General features: G+C 48.6%; 1 protein-coding gene across 4 annotated transcripts in view; it reads left to right on the forward strand.

Annotated features, from left to right (window-relative positions):
- NTRK3 (neurotrophic receptor tyrosine kinase 3) overlaps positions 1–19,184 on the forward strand; it is a 202,864-nt gene that overhangs the window by 38,538 nt on the left and 145,142 nt on the right. For all 4 annotated transcript variants that reach the window (XM_053988106.1, XM_053988107.1, XM_053988109.1 and 1 more), the window contains exon 4: positions 14,581–14,649. In XM_053988106.1, the coding sequence (XP_053844081.1) occupies positions 14,581–14,649 (69 nt within the window). The remainder of the gene's footprint in view (positions 1–14,580; positions 14,650–19,184) is intronic.

The following is a 19,184-nucleotide window of genomic DNA, read 5'->3' on the forward strand; positions in this document are numbered from 1 at the left end:
ATTTGAACTTGATAGAGGGTTACAAGTCGGGAGGTTATCAACTTCCTACACATGTAATGAAACCAGGCAGAGGCAGAGTAAAGAGAAGTTGTTGCAGTGCGTTGTGGGGAAGAATTCACATTAACGTGTTCCTCATTAGGCACTGGGAACTCCACAGCAGAACCGAGTTTCATGGTGCACCAGGCACTGGTGCACTTGCACTGGGTGTTGGACAGTAGAGCTGTGCATGCAGCAGAGCAGGGTCCCAGCAGGCTGTGCCTACAGCCAGACAAGTTGATATTTGCAGCGCCTGAGCCACCCTTTCCTGGGAGCGGGTACTTAAGAGGCTGTGATTCCCTCGGAATGTTTTCCTGGGCTGCTGCGTACTCAACCAGCCAGTCAGGAGGCACTGCCTTGTATTTGCAGAGGTAATTGTGCACACCTTATTTATTGTGTAGTAAAGAAAACAAATTAAGGCTGTGTAATTACAGGGACAAGCATGCTTTTAAATAAGGCTTAAGTAGTCAGATTTCTATTTAGAAAATTAATAATTACCATTTCTGTCTGCATCAGAGGCTCTTCTTAAACTGTCTTCCAGAGGTTTATACATGCTCAAAATTAGTTTGTGGGCTAGCTCAGACACAGCTTCTATCAAAAAGCACTCTCTCGGTGCTGCCTGCCAGGGTGAGGACAGGGTTGAAAATCAAGCTTTCCCTTCCAGTCTTCACCCAAAGGTCTTAAAGATGGAGACCCTGGGCTGGTTCATGCTGTGTGTAATTGTTTTTTTTTGAGTATGGTGTGGTCAGATGACCGGCTTCCCAGGTGTTTTTATCTGTGTGATCACGTTGGTCTCTTTCTCCCCAGAATGAGGACTGGGGAATAAATGAGGACTGGAAGGTGCAGGCAGGAATGCTGCAGGGACATGCTTTGACTGTTGAAAGACTGAGCTGGATGATCCCTGGCCTTCTTTTCGTGGGCAAATTTGAGCTGTGATTAGTCTGGAGCTTCTCAGAATGTCCTTTGTAGGTTGTGGTGTTTTCTGAGGATGGGGTTGGCTTCAGTGCTCTGGTTTGGTTCAAGGCAGTTGTGTAGTGTCAGATGAACTGGTACCTTGGTATTGAATGTAGTTTGTAGCTCTGGCATGGGGATTCCCAGAGTTATGTTACAAGAAAAACACATGGCTGCATCCCCTGAAAATTCAGGGGGCTGAGGTAGTATGAAGTTGGTGAGTTACCCTCTGCCCTCTTCAGTGCTGTGTCAGGATAGGACTCGTAGCACTCCAAAAATTGAGGCCTGTGTGCTTTCAGAGGACTGCAGGCCACCCTCTGCAAGGCTGGCAAGCTTCACTTTCTTTGCTCTGTGTGTCTGGGAGCTTGACTGAGATCTTACACTAAATAAATAAACAAATAATCAGATGCTGAATTATTCCAAGTGGAACACTGTTTCCTCTCAGTCATGCCTTGAGGGTCACTTTCCCCTGCTCAGTGTTAATAATCTGTTGTCTTGCTCTGAAAGAGCCATTCTTAGATATGAATCAGGGTCAAACTCTCTCTGTTTTGCTCCATTCCATAACCAGCTTCAGGCCCTGTGCCTGCCTGCAACCCTCCACTTGATTCTGGATGTACTATGAGCCTCCCTCCTCCTTCCTGCTGGTTTCTTCCTGCTTTGTCCTTCCACCACTGCACTGCTGTCATACCCATCCTGGCAGTCTGCTCCTAACCCAAAGTGTTGTGTCTTAATTGGCCTCGATTTCCCATCCCTGCTCCTGAACCAATGCAGCCTCACGAGGCTGTGTGTACCAGCTGGGCACAGTGTATGACAGGGGGTGAGCTCTTAGTTCACTGGGAAGGTGGAGCAAAATGCATTTACCTAAACCACCTTCTTGATAGTTTAATGTGTTTCGTTTTGCATTTCCTAAATAAGAGTTAAATTTCTCTGTGAATATGGGCAAAATAAAAACTATGAGAAAGATTTAAACAGCCTTTAAGATCTATTAGGTGAATATTCCTTTACTATCCCTAAGCAGGCAGCAGCTTGGCTACCTTTTGATTCCCATTTGTACTCTAAGGATGTTGCTGCTCCAGCCCCTTCCAAGATCAAATCACTGTGCTGCAATTAACTTAGGGGGGGCATTTTCCCCCATATGTCTCCAGCCCTATAAAATTCTGGGCATGCCTACAGCACAGCCACTAAAATAAACAGCTGTAACATCTCCTCTGCTTCCATAAACTTTCCTGCTTTGCTCCCCATCTGCTTTGTCCCCTGGATGCCAGTGTAGTGCAGGTCCTTGCTGATATGCTAATCGGCAGCAGGGGTTTGATGGCATGTTTATTCCCCGTTTCCTGCCGCAGGTGACTGATAAGCAGCTAACTGCAGCTTCTCCTTTTGCTGCAGTGGCAGAGGTAGGTCCTGCATTTTACCAGCCATTGTGCACAAGGCCAGAGGAGAGACCAGTTCCCTGCAGGACTGTGGCTTCCCTTCAGGCTGGGTTGAAATCATTTGACCTGCATTCAGAGGGCTGGGTAACTCATTCCTGGCTGCAGGCTGCCTTGCTTGGCTGTGGAGAGGGTTTATTGTACTGTGATAGAAGGGAGAGCAGTGAGTTTGTGACTGATGTACTCTAGTGGGACCTGAGAGAGAGTTTCCAACTCAAGCACTTCATGCTTTGTGCCAAGACTTGTCCTGCTTCAGTTCCCCATCTTAAAACCTGGAATAACATTTATTTTCTGTGCTTTTATTTGATCTATTTGAGGCGTAACACTTTGTATGATTTCTAATGAAACTTGGCCTTGAGTTGTGGGATGCTGTTGCAATGTAAGATCAGGTACAATAACTCTGTCACAAGTAAGTTTTGCATACTTTGATTCTTATGTAATGTCTGCCACTCTGGAACCTGGGTCCTCAGGATTTTGCTGTGGGTTTGTCTCTCCTTCCTTCCTTTGAAATGTTGAGATGATCTTTCCAGTTACATTGTGAGAGTTATTTCCCTTTCTGAAATTTGATCAATTGTCTTTTGACTGACATGTGAAATGGGCAGCAGTGGTGTTTGAAAAGGTCCAGTTTTTCACATCCAATCTTTAAAAAAGTCTGCAGACGATGCTGGGAATGTTTAAAATGAAGCTGTTCCTACAATGATGTGAGGTTTGTTGTATGTTGTGGTTTTTTTGTTTGTTTGTTTGAGAGGTGTTTGTTTGTTTGCTTTGTTTTCATTTGAGGTTTGTTTTTTTTTTTTTTCCTACAAGATTGGAGTAAAATATGAACTTCAGACAAGTTGGTAGGTTTGGGGGAGTCAACCTCTGACCAAGCCTTTGCTGTGCAACAATGGCCTGATGGATATCTTGTGGTGAGCTTCTCCTCAAAGAGAGGTGCAACATTTCTCTTGGATGTGATCCTGAAAATGAGATGTAGTTGTACCTTGGTTAAAGCTCACCACATCTGAGACCACCAGTAGCACAAATTGAGCTGATTTCTGGAGATTTGGGCATGACAAGGAATGGATCTTGTTTCTAGGCTTCTGAGGTCACTGCAGCGTGGAGGGGCTCCAGAAAGAGCCTCTGACTGTTCCTCTTGCTTCCTCCCCTGTGCTGCAAAGCATTTCTTACCTGCCTGTGCCAGTGTGAGAGGGGCTGCAGAGGGAAGAGGAACCCTACCTGGGGACATGGAAACCTCCTTGAAAGCTGCTGGGGAAATGGACAGTCATGGCAGGATGAGTGGAAGTTAAGTGACCACAGAAGTTATCTGTCCTGGGATCCTGGGATTTTTCTTTCCATGATCCTGGTTTACTAACAGTATGATTACAGGGCTGGTTTTCCCTTTTTGATATACTGGCAATAAGCACCAGGGCAGAAATATAGAAACATTAAAATCATATGGTATTTGAGCAATAAGATACGACAGGGCATGAATGATGGGACATTAATTCATGATGGTGTGTGGCAAGGCAGGAATTTAAATGTCATAAGTTAGGCAGTTGTGAGTTTTATTGGAATTATAAAATTTTATTGGAATACTGGTCAAAGGGTGGAGTTTCCCACCAACCCCTCCCTTTATTTGTATTTGGGAAGGGATGAGTTGTGAATTACATTGGATGCGAGAGACTGTGGGATGTTTTAGAGGGCTGCCAGTGAGAGCCAGAGGTGTGTCTCCCCGGGGAGCTGTGGGTGACCGTGTCTTTAGCCGTGCTGCTGCCTGAGGGTGACCGTGTTTCGTGCCTGTTGTCCTGCAGCACGCCTGAAGCCACGCTTGGGCATTCCCGAGGCTGCTCTCCCGGGCGCTGTGCTGGTGCCCGGGCTGGGGCCGTGCCCGCTGCCCCGCGGGGCCGCGCTTCAGCACCACGGACAGGGCCGGCGGCTCCTCCCGTCCCTCCCGCGCTCGTTCCGCTCCCTGCAGCCGCCCGGCCTCTGACCCAGCTCCCTGCGGTGCTGGAGCCTTCCTTGACCTCCCAGCCCAGCCTGCGGTTTGCCCCCTGCCTCTTCTGCCCTTCTCTTGGAACAAACTCCTTCACCTTTCAGCCCCAGCCTGTGCTGTCCTGGCTGCAGCTTCAAGCTGTTTCAAGGCATGGGGTGGGAGCTTGCCTGTGGGGTGCCCAGGCTGGTTTCACTGCCAGCAGTGTCTTTTTTCTTCCATCTCACCTGCTGTGCAGCCAGCCTGCCCAGCTGCCTCTTTGACAGCTGCAATACCTGCAATATCCCTGGAAGTGTTCAAGGCCAGGCTGGATGGGTCTCTGAGCAGCCTGTCCTGGTGAAAGGGGTTTGGAACAATGTGATCTCCAAGGTCTCTTCCAACCCAACCCCCTCTAAGATTCTGTGGATACTAAGTTTCTGAGCTGCAGTGATTCCTGGCACTGACTGTGTTCTGCCGTGTGAATGGATTTGTTTTGCAGTACCACTACCCAGCTGCTGTCTGGGGGTTTCTCACATGAGTAGTTCTCTAGGACATCTGCCATCCAACCTTGCTGCAACCACAATCCGTGGGCTTTGGCTAAATGTTTGCTGTATCCAGTTGTGCGTGTTGTTAATTGTGGGTAATTTGCTGTCTCAGAATAATGAAGGAATGCCTGCTGCACTCTGAAGCACTCGGTGCTTTGTGGTGATTACTCTTTTCATTTGAAAATATTCCTCACAGTGACCAGCAAAAGATACTTCTTTTTAAGTACATACTGTATTGAGAAGAATGGGTAAAATGTAACTTTTGTGTGCAGACATCCCTGTTTATTTTGACAGAGTTAACTGTCAAAGGCAAAGCGTGTTTCTGCTTTTGGAGTGGTTGTAAGTGTGGAGTGCAGCAAGCAGGCTTCACTGGCTGGATTAAGTCACCACCAGTTCCCTGCTCCCCTCAGCCAAGCATTCCTTGGGCTGTCAGGAGGCACATCGTGCCACGGCTCAGGTGTGGCTGCAGGCCACGGCTCAGAGCACGATTCCTCCCTGTGTGCTCAGGTGCTGCAAACAGGTTTTTGGGCAGAGGTGCTCCTGTGCCCATGCTCATGTGTGTCCAAGGCACCTGCTGTCTCCCTGCTCCCCATGCCCACCCCATGGACACTGGGGGGAGGCAGCAGCCTGGCGTGAGGCAGGTCCTGCTCAGTGCTGTCTGTCTCCTAAGCTGACTGTTTTTCTTGTCATCTGACGAGGCATAGCTGGAGCATGTCAGCCTCACCTCCTGCTGCGGCCAGGAGGCTCCGCACAGCATGGGAGGTGGCAGCTGCCATCTCTGCTGGCTGATGGCATGGGCCCTTCAGTTCCCCCATGTGCACCTCCCTGTGCTGCCTCCCTGCCTGTCCCCAGCTCTGGTCCCTCGTGGTGCCCAGCTGCTGCTCCCAATGCTGGGGGTGCAGGTAGCTCTGTTCCTTGCCTAATGGCAGGCTTTCTTTTCATTAGCTGCTGTAAACACAGGGCTCTGGCAGCACCCTGCTTTTCAGAGCCCAGGAAGATCATTTTTCCTTTTATCTATAATTTAGTGAAGTGTCAAGCCACAGAAGTTTTAATGATAGTAAGCAGCAGAGGAAATTTATTTATTCGCTGCAAAGGTGGGTTTCATTCCAGGGCTGGCTTTTTTGCACTTCCCTCACAAGAAATGTTGGCTGCTCATGTAACCTTGCTCCCAGTGTGTTCAGGCTACCTTCCCTGAGAAGCTCAGCACTACAGTTCCTGCTTGGCTCAATGGCTTTCCAACCCCTCTCCCACGCATGACACTGGGACCAAGCAAACTGGGAAAGGAGAAGCAAGGAAAATATAGTGAGATGGGAGCATTCATGTGCTTGCTGAGGTGTAATGGGATTCACGAGTTTCCCATCTTCTTCCTGTTGCTGTGCATCTCTTACATCTGCTTCCCAGGCCAGCCTCTGTGATGGATTTGACTGCTGAGGAAAAGCAGGGAAGGGTTTTTTTTGGGATGACATGTAGTGCTTGCCTTCTGTCAGTCTATGAAGGTGCCAGTGCTGACTGGAGATAAAAAGTGGATTGGTGTCATGGGGAGGGACCAGGGCTTCTTCCTGAGGTTCAGGAAGGCAGAGAGTGGAACTCTGGGCTGGCCAAAGAGGAGCAGGGGATGGGATGAGTCTGTGTCAGGGACAGGGGCCAGGCTGGAGAGAGAAGGTTACAACAAGAGATTGGAGCAAAGAGTCTTTAGGGAAGAAATGGAGAGCGGAAAGGGGGATGGGGTGTAGGAGAGGTGACAGGGAAATGGATCTGGAGAGGAGGGGGAGGACTGACTGGGGTAGGGAAGAAGCACGTGTGTGTGGGAGATCTGCGGGTGGAAGCAAGTGTAAGGGAGAAATGGGTTTCCTAGGAAATACGTGGGAAATGTGCCTCTAAATTAACCAGAACCTTCCTCACCCCTTTCGATGTGGCTTTGGAGGCAATATTAGAATCTTCCTAATTATTTTTCTTGGACGAGTTTTGCTATCCTGATGATATTAATTATTCTTAAAGGTCAACAGCACTCACTTGAATCCCCTTCTGTTCTATCATGTAATCAGTTAATTAATTGGAAACCATTTAGCAGAGTCTGCTGAGAGCTTAGCCTGCCGTATGCCCTGTTGTTTTGCTATTGCTGGAGATATATATATAGTTTTGTATTTATACCCCTTCCTTCCTTCAGAGGTTCTGCAGAGCTCTTGGTACCATCCTAGTGCACCCCAGCCTCTGGGACTCCACCTTGAGTCAGGAAAATTGGGGCTCTGGCCCAGATGTTAGTTTTCTCTTTGCTAACCCCTTCGAGGTTATTCAAGGCTTATTGATTTCTGGGCATCCAAGTAGGTGGAGATATTTGAATTTTTTTTTTTTTTAATATAAATTTAATGCAAGAGCCCTCTAACAGCTGAGATCACAGTCCTCGTTCAGGAAGAAGAGGGAGGACCAGAACCTGTCCTGGAACATCTGTGCTCAATGAGCCGACATTGAGGCTCTTGTGTGGATCTTGTCCACCTCTCCCAGTGTGTGCCTGGACATTTGGAGTGACCTCCCAGATCTTGTCCACCTCTCCCAGTGTGTGCCTGGACATTTGGAGTGACCTCCCAGATCTTGTCCACCTCTCCCAGTGTGTGCCTGGACATTTGGAGTGACCTCCCAGCTGGGTGGTACCTCTGATGAGCACCTGTCCCTATTGCTTCAAGGATGTTCATAGTATAATTAAAGTTGGAAAAAAAACTCTAATATGATCAAAGTCCAATTACAGTGTACTCAGAGATGCTGGGAAATGCCCTGTGGGCATCGCTGTCCTTCCCATGCCATCCCCAAAGCTGTGCTTTGCCACAGCTCTGAGCTCTTCCCTCACGCAGGGCCATCGCGTTGGCTCTGGGTTCACTGGAAACCCGTGAGCAGGAGGCATTCCCCGGTTGTTCTCTGTTCCCAGCTTGAAGAACAATGCAGTTTGAAGCAAACAGGGTTGGATACACCCAGCCCCTTGCAGGAGCTGGCAGCTGGCAACCCTTGTCCTCAGCCAGCACTCATCTCCAGTATTACTTCTGCATGCCAAAGCAGAAGGAAAGCCACTGTACGGTAATATTTCAGTCTAATGGATCTGGAATTGCTGCAGTTTGGGACAGAGGAGATGAGGTAGGGGCAGTGAAGCCCTGAGGACCTTTTGGCTGCAGGAGGGCAGCTATGGGCGAAGGCTGTTGCCTGTTGCAAGTTGGTTTTTCTTTTCCTTGAGCAGAAGACTGGCCAATTCTGTGGATGCTGCTGGACTCTGCCCTGCAGGGAAGCTGGCAGGCAAAGGGAAAGCAACTGCAGGGCTGACCCAGCTTTTAACCTTTCCTCAAGTCCTCTGAGAGTCCAGATGTCTTTGGAGAAGAGAAATGGAAACTGCACACAAGGGCGAGATGAGTGTAGTGCAGAGGGCCAGATCCCTGCATCTGCTCTGCCTCGAAGCACAGGGGACAGTGTGACCCGCATCTGGTGACGCCTTCCCATCTGTACCGTGGGCTGAACTGAAACTGTGAGCAGCAATCAACTCTGAGGGGTGATTTGTCTCTGAACAAAGCTTTGTGCAGCTGGGAGATGCCTCAGAAGAGATGACTTGGAGGGTGTGCAAGTGTCATTGGGTAGGAGATGGCCTTTAAAATAAATGCTGGGTTGAAGGCAGCAGCAGGACGTGGCTGCTGCACTGCAGAGGCACTGTGGGAGGAGAGGTGTGGGGCAAATGTGCTGCTGTGGGAGCCCCGTGACAGAGGTGTGGTGCCTTAATGCCTTCCCACTTGCTCTGCAGCTTTTGTTTTTTAATGTTTTTGTTTAAAGAACAATGCAGGAGGCCAGCCCCTTCTGCCTCCCTCAGCCCTGTTTTGGTGTGAGTTTGAAAATCAGAGACCTGCAACTGAGAAATGCAGAGGGCTTGGTGGCTCCTTGCTCCAGTACCACACCTCCAGGAGCAGTGGTGTGCATGTGGAATGGCAGGATGTCTTCTTATGTGTCACCCACCATGGTGCCTCTCTCCTCTCTGGTGCAGGGTACTCTGAGTTTGGGAAATTATTGCAGATTCTGACTCTAGCCCTAGAACAAGAAATAATTTGTGGGGAGTGAGATGATTGTCATGACACATGCCTTACAAGGTACAGGACTGAACCTGTGGACTGGAGAAAGGATATAGTTTTGCTGCCCAAGCACACAAAGGAAGATTGAACCTTGAAGACTTTTTGGTTCTGCTATGTTTGGGGTCAGAAAAGCCCTGGGGGTTGCTGGGTTGTTGCTTGAGGAGCAGAACTGAGCTGTAGGTAATGCCAGACCATGGCTGAGGACCTCTGTTAATTGTCTCACTCCTCCACAGCACCAATATATGTGTCCTGGTGCTGAGCCTGCACAGGGAGCAAATCCAGGAGAACTCCTGGCAGCGATGAAGTCTCAGGCTGACCAGTCTAATGGCACATCCTGTTCTGCTCACTCTGCTTTCCGGGTATGCGAGGCTTGCACGCACTTGGCAGTGCCCAGTCCTTTTCCAGGCTGTCTCAAACGTGTCCTGCTGGGACTTGGTGCTGGCTGAGCTATTGGAGATTCCAGTCGAGTCTAGTATTTGCAGAGCCTGATTAGTGGGGAGGCCTGTCCTGCCACAGCTTCTGGGACTTGTTGGGGTAATTTTAGCACATTCATTAAGGGAGGACAGTACATTTTTTCCCCTAATGAACAAAGCTGCTTACTAAACAGGAAGAGGAGGGAGGGGGAAGGGGAAGGCAGGGAGGGTGATGGGGAGTGTAACAGTGCTTTTAGAGGTCATTGGAGTTATCTGGCAGGGATAAGCAAGCCTGAATGGAGCTGCCCCTATAGCAGCATGTGAGGCTGTGACATTCTCCTCTCCTGTGGCCACCAGCACCCAGCTAAGGCTGCAGTGAGCTGTGAGATGATGGGAGGCACCTGTTGTGCCCAAATAGCAAGGGAGTCACATGCAGTGCCACCAGCATATCCAGCACTGGGGACCACAGCTGAGGATGTGCATCTCTCCTCACATTGCTGCCAGGCACTGGCTCATGCTCCCTTAGCCCCAGCTGCTCTGGGAAGTTAATCCCTCCCAGTCAGGATTTTCATAGTGGCACCATGTTATTAAAATGTGTGAAAAACTTCTCCCATGCAGAAATAAATGTGTCAGCTTGGAAACAAGGGCAAGTGGAGGATGGAGCTGCGTGGAGGAGGGACAGGTGCACAGGGTCCCTCCCCAGCAGCAGCGTTTCTGCCATTGCGTTGAGCTGAACTGCATAAAATAACTTACAGTTTAATTACAGGGGCTCCTGCTTGTTGGTGTCATTAATGAGGCAACTGGCTTAATTTAGCTGAATAAAAATGGCTTTAATAGTGGAAACACTTCTGGCTGCTGGGTAATTAAGGGAAAAGAAAAAAATGCTGTCTCCTCTTGCATTAAAGTCCACTTGTTCTGGTCTGCATGGATCTGAACCCCTCTTTGTTCCACCTTCACCCATCCCTTTTTTAACCCCAGGAGCTCGTTCAGGACTCCATGGGGCACTCCACGGCCCCATCTGTCACTCATGCTGTGACAAAATGGCAAAGGTCACCTCCCCTCCTTGTCGGCCCAGCAGGGTCTTGGCAGTGCCTGCGGGAGCCGTGGGTGAGTGTGCGGGACACGACGTGTTCCCCCCTGAAATGGAGGAGGAGGATGGAGGGAGAGAGCAGGAACTGGGATTTAGCTGTCACTCCATGGTAACAGCCTGCAGAGAGGTGCTGCTGGGACAGGAGTAGGCGCCTTGGGAGCACAGCTGCTGCAGCAGGAGGGCTGTGCAGTGGAGTTGAGCCTGAGCCAGGGGTGGGTTGGGTGGTTCTGCCCTGGACCTGGTCCAGGTGAGCTCTCTCCAACCCCCTCTCCCTACGCAACTCCTTTTGGAGGCAAAAAGCACCCTGGCAGCTACTTCTAGAGGCTGTCTCCATGGAAAAGAGCATCTTGTGAGTGATGGAGAAAATGTCCCATGGCAAGGAAGCACTTTGAATATGTTCCAGGAGTGCTGATGGCAGATCTGTCCTGGGAGAGACAGGCTCCTGTTCATTGCTGAGAAAAATGCAGGGAAGGCATTTTGCTTCCTTCTGCCTGTGTTTCCTTGATGTGTAATGTGCTGTATTTTGTTACAGGTGGAACTGATGCATAGGCTGTTATAAAGGTTGTCTGGCACACTGCTACAGGACTGCTTCCACTTTCCTATAATTCTGCCAGATTTTAATCGCTCAGACTGAAGTTTTCTGTTTTGGGTATCTGCTCCTGGCTGATTCTATTTTTTCTTATTTCTTTCTAGCTTCACATAAGTGCTTTCTCAAATGTTTGAAGTGGTAGAAGGGAGGTTGGGAAAAAGCTGTTTTGTTCAAGCTAGAAAAATGCTGGTGATGCTGCTGTTACAGAACATTTGCATCCTCCTTTTGTGGAAGGAAAGAAATCTTGTCAAAGGGCAGATTTTGCTTGGAAGACTTGGTTTTGCTCAGGGACATTTTAGGTCAGCAGAATAGCTCTTGGTCCAGTTGGAGGGGAGAAGTTTTGCAAAGGATGTTCAGGAATGAGTAAGGGAGAGGAGTATCAGCTCTTCTTGGGACACTGATGTTGGTGTGGGAGGGTGTAAAAGTGGGGATGATCATAGGAAATTTGGGCATGGATAAGGAAATTGAGGCTAAGAAATACTTGGGAGTAGTTGGAGAGCAATGAGTAGTGCGATTCAGCCAGCTAGGAGGGAGAAGGAAATGGGTTAGGGAGGAGAGAAGCTGGCACTGCCCAACCACAGCATTGGATGATGGGGTTCTTGTCACGCCTGTAACAGGGATTTGGAGGTGGCAACAGGCTTGGAAATGCTGCAGGAAGGCAGAATGGGCCTTTGAGAGGCCTTGATTTGGAGCTGTGAGAGGACTAGTTCTGGATGTGAGTACCTTGATTTTCCCCAAACCTCCCCATTTATGCTGTACAGAACACTGGGAAACTTGGTGTGTGCAGCTGAGGTTTGTGACTGTGAGGAACCTTGCAAACACCAAACAGGAGTTACAAAGTGCTGGAGCTCAGAGCCTTACCTGTGGAGCCATAATCTAATCTCCTTCTGTGCATGCACTGTGATTCCATCTCTAATTACAGAATCACATGCTCCCTTCCCCAGGAAACCTGTCCCATCCAGCATGTGGGATGGATCTGTTCTGGGGAGAAATCACTGCTGTGCAGTGAAGTTTCTCTGGAGGAGCTCTATTTTCTGCAGCACAAGTCAGTAGCTGTACCCTTTTGTATGTGGAATCCCAGTGCTGGCATCTCTGACCTTTGGAGTTTTTGTGACCGAAGTGGTGTATTTTTAATGTGTGTTTGTGTGCAGCTCCTTTCGGTCTCTGTGCTGAGGTCTGTCTCTGAGCCTGAGGAAGGACCTTTGTGATGTTTTGGAGTACCCAAGGTGTCTGTTTCCAGTGACAGACGTGCTCCTCCCTGTGTGTGTCCAGGCTGATCTGAAATGGAGCCGTGGGTGTGTGTCCCCCTGACCAGCCCTGCAGAAGTTGATGGTCAGGTCAGATCAAACCCTGGCTTTGCCCTTTAAGAACAAAGTCTCTGACCAGATGTGTGCAAGGGAAGAGCCATCTTCTCTGTCCCTAATGCTTGCTGTGGGTTATTGTCTGGGGAGGGAGGAGGAGGTAGGAGTTGGTTTCCAGGCACTGTGGGAGTTGAGAAGCGGAGCACATCTGCCTGGCAAAGCCCCTTGCATTAGTGAGGATGTATCCTTTCTCCATCTCTGTGTCCTAAATTGTAATAACACGATCATGCTATTTTTGATTCCCTTATTTGCGTGGAAAGCCTGTTGTTTTTTCTCTTCTCTTTCAGAATCCAATTTTCTCTTGACATTTCTGCCTAATGTAGCAAAACATGACCTTTGAGAAAGGACATTCCAGCGAGATTCACTCCCTCCTCTGCATTTCTGCCTCTCTCCCACATCTTGCTGTCTCTCATGCATCCCCTTTACGCTTCCTTCTTCTCCCTGGGCTGGGGGAGGGAGTTTACTGTCTCACTTTTCAGTAACAGTGAGTTGCTCCTTCCCCTCCCACTTTTCATCTGTCTTTGCAAAATTTCCAGGTGGTCAGTGCTCTGGGGTGGATAAAGGAGGGAGTCTTGTAATATTTTTCTTCCCCCCTGCTTAGCTTTACCTGCCATTTTTGCCACCTTTATCAGAGGCTGGAAGCAGTTTGTCTACAGACGTGGGAATGGTGGGATCACAGTCATGTGAAATGAGGTACCTGTGGTTTGCTGTGGTTCCCACAGCGGGATAGTCTGATGTGAAGCAGAGCCAGAATTTAAAAAGGCAGCACTGTGCCATCATTGTGTTTGGGCTTGTTCTCGTGCCAGGCTCGTGGAGAGCCTTTGGGACAATGCTTTGCTTTGTGAGCAGCTTCCCCACTCCTAATTGCAGAGTTCTACGCAGGTGGGACAGGACCAGAATTGCTTTTCCCTTGCTGAAACCCAATGTAAGGGAAGAAATGAATCTGCCATCCCAAATCCTCGTGCATCAGACCTGTGCCAGCAGGAGCCATTCAGGAGTTTGCTCTCTTGGTTTTAGCACTTATTTGCAAATCAAATGGGGTTTGGGGGCTGAGCCCTGCACAACTGGACTGCCTTGGGTCATACCTCCTATTTGGCCATCCCAGAGCTGAATGAACCTCAGGTGATTGATGCCTCTGTTGAGCTGAGGCAGAGGGGCTGCCCTGCCTGCCTGTGGCTCACAGCAGGGATGGATTTGGTGAAGGATGGATTTGGTGAGGCAGCACCTCCTGTGTGATCTGGAGGCCAGCAAAGAGATTGGACATTTGTGGTTCTCCCAGAACTTGTGATCACCTGTTCCTCTGCTCACTCACCCATGGGTTGGTCACTTGGTTGGTGGCTCTCAGGCTGATCAGGTGTCCCTGGGAAGGCTGGCCAGAACAGAACGTGTTTCATTACCATCCTTTTGGGCTGTTAGAAACCAGGGGCTGTTCTCCTTCTGCTCACCCTGCTCCAGACACATTTCTTCCTCTTGTTTTTATTAATTCAGTTCCTTTTACATTCTTTCATCCTCTCTGGCTTTCAGCTAAAGAGAAGATGTCTGCTGGGTTGCAAAGCTCTCCCAGGTAGATGAGATTTATGTTTTTGCAAGTTTGGGCAGATGGAGAGAGGGATGGGGAGCTGTTGGCTGCTGTAGCAGGGGTACCCCTGGGTGCAAGCAGCACACAGCCATTCTGGGACACCTGGAATGCACAGCTACTGCAGATCATATGATAACACCTTGGGTAATCATCGTGCTGTCATTTGAACCTGGCTGTTACTATTTTTAACGTGAGGTTTGTGCTTAATTTTTTGTTCAAGTTCTGAAATTAGACTTGTTCTTTTTGCTTATGGTTGGTTGAACTCCAGATTCATGGGCAAGAATCAGACATTGGATTTTTTTTTTTCCTTAACATTGCATCAGGATATAAATCGTTTTTCCCCATTTAAAAAGAAAAAAAAAAAAAGAGAAACTTTAATTTGAGTTTGTCCTCATTAAAATCTCTCATTATGGAATCTGAACTTGGTTTCTAAACTGCTTGACAGCCTCCCCATCGAGGAGCTCTGTGGAGGTGGTAGGGCCATGTGCAGGAAGAATTATTTACAGTGACTACTTTATATTTTTTTCTTTCCCTTAATTTTCAGAGACCTCTCCGGGAACCGGCTCACCACTCTGTCATGGCAACTCTTCCAGACACTGCGACTCTTTGAACTGTAAGTCCCACCCTGGGGGTATCTCCTGGGAAAAGACAGGAGTCTGAGAGGAGGAACGATTTCCAAATAGAGTTATTTTGAAGCCAGCAAATAATTACCTAAAACTCCAGTGGGCAGCAACATCCTTGGGAAGCTTTCCTGGGTATGGGAGCACCAGAGCAGAACTGCTTCTCTTTTAACTTCACAGCAGCTGGCTAATTAATGTCGGGATGATGAACAAGTCATGCTTGGAGTAGTAAATGGTTGACTAACTCTGGGAGCGCATTAGAAATACTTACTAGGCCAGATTTTGAGTGAATCTCTTCAAACACTTGCTCTCATCTGTCGCAGGGTAGGGCTAACTGCTCTTCTTTAGTTGGTGCACATGCTTTACGGGACACCCCTGCTTTTTAGGCCCATGATTCTCTTTCTCTCTAGCAATGGAGACACCTCCCAGCTCTGATGTGGGAGATGATGAGATAGTTGTGTCTCCTGGGGCACTGGTGGCCTTCAGCCTGCTGAATTATTGATAGAGCATTCAGCATCGTGCTTGAAGAATAAGTGGACACGAAATCAATGGAACGTTGCCCTGATGACCTGTTTTGTTGAATTTTAGGAATAGTTGTTTGGTGGGTATAAAAAAATATATATGTAGGATTTGTCCCAGAGGATCCTGGGAAGCTCCATTCATCCTCACTGATGATCAATAGAGCTGTAAGCTAGAAGTGACTTATGAAAGAATAAAGACAGTCTTTCAAGTGGGAGTAAGTGTGTTATCACTGGTGTTACTGCAGTGTATTTTATTTCTGTCAAATTGTTAAATGAAAAATACTAATAGTGATATTAGAAAATGGAGAAACGCCCTTCTAATGGGGAAATTTGGCTTGCAGAGCTAAAATGCTGAATTCAGAATTTGTCTCCTTGCTGATTACAGCTCTAAATATTTTTCAAGCCTGGCTCGGGTTTCAAGTTTAATAGCATGAGTCATTTGTATTCTTAGACCTTTACTTATTGTCATTGCACTGTCTGGCAAAACTCAGATTGATGGTTGTTACCCAAGAGAGACCCAAGTGTGGAAGAGCAAATGGGACTGCAGTCCTGAGCTGGAGGCACTCGCAGGGCCTGGGGTAATGGTGAGCCTGCAGATTAATGGGAATACTTCCAAAGGGGCTCGTTTTTATGTGCTTTTGCTTCATTTGGTCATATTTTGTTTCTTCAGGCACATCCCAGGTCTGCCAGCTCCAGCTGGGCTCAAAAGACCAGTGCCCAGCACAAAGGGAATTGAGAAGCTGCTTTTTGGGCAGCAAAGGGTATTTCACCTGATGAATACATCTGTGCTGTCCTGATATGATGATCCTGGCAGGGAGTTGTGCTTGGGGTGGCTTTGGATGTTGTCAGCAGAGTCACTTGGGGCCAGCACTCTGCAGCTTGGCAAGCAGGAAGGAGCTGAATTACTTGGCTCCAGTTGGAGCTGTGCTCAGAGAAGCTTTCTTGGAGATAACAAACCCCAATGAACCAAAGAAGTGCACAAAGAAATGCGGGAGATCACAGGGCTGGTTGGTAGGAAGCCATGGGGGGGGTGGGAAAGCAGAACTGATATTGTGTGTGTTGTTCGTGGTGTCCCACAGGGAGGCTTGGCATCGTGTGGGGCAGGAGCCTCAGCTGAACCTCTCCTGCTCCAGGCTGTGAAAGGGGTCTTGGCAAACAACCTCTGGCACCAGCTCCAGTGAGCAATTTAGACCTACAAATGTGCCTACCCACAGGGACTGCCTTGCTATTGGCTGGGCTGGACTAAGAGCCTGGGCAAGTTCATTTTTTCTAAAGAATTGCTTTAGGTGCTTTCTGACAAATGTTCCCCTCTGAGTAACTAAGGACCCTTCATCCACATAAGCACGGCTAGGATGGAGATTACCACAATAATGTGGTGAAGCTGTTCCACAAACACAACAGGAGAAGGATATTTTATTGGATGTCCACTGGGATGTCAGTTTCTAAGGGGCAGGGGGATGTGCCTGCAGCGTCCTTCCTGGGTCCATGCTGAACCTTGGAATTGTTGGAAAGAAGGCAACACAGAGGTGTAGCCTGAGCTATGGGCTCTGAATAATCATTCACATAAAGATGTTGGAAATTAAGGTAAACTCAGTTATCTGCTGTGAGGGGGTTGTGGTCCTGACTGCTAGAATGATGGGACCTGTTGGTGAAGAAGAGCGGATCTCCAAGTTGGGGAGAAATTACTAATGGATCCACAAAAGTGGGAAATACTGTATTTTCTTTTTTTTTAGAAATGCAGAGGATGGGTGAGTAAGAGACAGTTTTTTGGCACACTGAGCTCCAAGGAGGCTTCCAGAACCTGGGAAGGAGACGGAATACATGGCCCACATAAAGCGAGTGTGAAACACTGGTGAAAGCTAGAAAGGGAGTTGCAGATTGACATCAGGCAAGGACTTGAAATTGAGCCCAAAACTCTCTGGAAAGGAAGAAGGTGGTGAGCAGCAGAGGCTGATGCAGAGCCAGCTATCCTGAGGAAGACTGAGCAGCAGCATTTGTGCACAGCAGTGGAGAGGCCAGAAGACTCCAGCGACACAGAGAAGCTGGCCAGAGTCTCTTCTCCAGAGGGCTATGTCTGTGTGGAGGGTTGGTGGAACAAGTGGGTGCAGAGGCTCACCAGAGATGCCTTATACTGAATTCCAGTGCCCCTGTGCTATCAGGAAATCATGGGTCCAGAGGAAGGAAAGTCATCCAAGCCAAAACCGTGACTTTACAACGAGGCAGCTCGGAGCAGTGGAGCATGTGGTGAGGGAAGCAGTGGGAGGATTGTCTCCAGGAGACTGTTGGGACGAGAGGAACTACACCTGAGTGTGACATGGAGATTGCCAGGGAACACGAGACCTGACAAAGCCACTCACAGTGAACAATGAGGAGTAAAGATCAGAAGAGTACTGGGCAGGTGGATGGCAACCTGGGGCTTGAAATTGCTGCTTGGCTGCATCCAAGGCGTTGCAGCCTCATGAACGCGGTAATGCTTTAAAGAAGAATTTCTTGTTCAACAGAGCTGAGATTTTTCCCTGCTGACTCACTGAAGAAAGGATGGCAAAAATGAGGCACACTTCCAGAGAGTATTATCTCTTGCTCGTTCTGGCCAGAAACAAGACTTGGAATTGTTTCCAGTAACTCCAGCCCTAATTCCCATGGCATGGGCTGACCTTGACCAGCAGGGCTCAGGCTAATGAGTGCACAACTCTCCTAAGTCTGAAGCTGAGTGTGTGCAGGGAAGCATCTGACACAAGCAACAGCTCAAAAATGTTGGACTTAGAGCCTTTCTTATCCAGAAGTCACAGCTGGTTTCCTCTGTCATGTCCTTGGCTTCCTTTGTCATATCCTCAGAGAGCTTAGAGCTGACATTTCAAGAAATTCCTTCCCGGAAAGACCTAAGACTCTGGATCCAATTACGTCTTTGGTTGTATAAAACCTTGGAGTCCTGAACATCTTGCTGCTCTGCCCGACCCATCAGCATTTCTAATATCTGCAGTCCCTGCCAAGTTGCCCTGCAGTACATTTCTGCAATGCTACAGCAAGAGGCTTTGGTGGGGATGGGGCACAGCAGCATTTCTGTTAATGTTATGAGTCCAACTTAACATGGTCCGTGCCTCCAGCTTTGAAAGTTGTCACCACTGGTAGTCCCAGTAATAGAGCTGTGGCCAGAGAGTGGCTCTGCTCTCTGTATTAGCTGAGCCAGCTGTCAGACAGCACACACCACTCCCTGTCCCAATCCTTCCCTTTCTATCCCAGACCCTTCTGGCAGGGGTTCAGAAATAGCAGTTTTGGTTGGACCACCAAGAGAAACCCTGGTTCTGGGAAATTAATAGGAATAAAAGAATTAGATTTTGTTCTCTCTCTGCTGCGTGCTCTTTGCTTCTCAAGCTTAGGGAAGTGGCCTCAGTCCCAAGGTAGGAAGAGCATTTTAATTGTAAGAGCATGAAACCTTGGCGGGAATTTTATGTGAATTGAAACAGACAGGAGAAGTGTGGCAAGGATCTCTGCTGCCCTCTGAGAGGTTTTAGCTGCAGACAGCTTTGCTTTAGCTGATGAGTGGGGAGGCATGGGACAGGGCATGTGTCTCATTTAGCTGCCTAGTCTGGAAAAAAACTGCTTGTGTGTGTGAAGTTCCTGTCTGTTCCAGAACACATTGGAGTGTTGATGGCATCTGTCTCCCACACTGGTCCACCCTGGTGAAGGCTGTCCAGGCAGTTTTGGGAGACAGTGGGTGCAGCTCTCTGCAGGGAGCAAAGCTGGGCTCAACCAGGCACCAGCAGTATCAGTATTGTTGACAAGTTGACTTGATGCCTGCAGGGGTCTAGGGTTTCAGTTTTGATGGGTCATTGTCCCATCAAATGGCAGCTCATGGCATGATTCCCACAATTTTCCTCTTTCCCAAACATAGTGTGCCTGTTTAGGGAAGGGTTTATGCCCTGAGTACACCCTACTATCACTCTCTGCTTGTGGTGCTGGTGGATGTCTCAGGTGCAGGTTCAGTCCCTTTTTGGATGAACTCCTTG

The sequence above is a fragment of the Vidua macroura genome, chromosome 12 (genome assembly GCF_024509145.1).
Source record: "Vidua macroura isolate BioBank_ID:100142 chromosome 12, ASM2450914v1, whole genome shotgun sequence".
Lineage (NCBI taxonomy): Eukaryota > Metazoa > Chordata > Aves > Passeriformes > Viduidae > Vidua > Vidua macroura.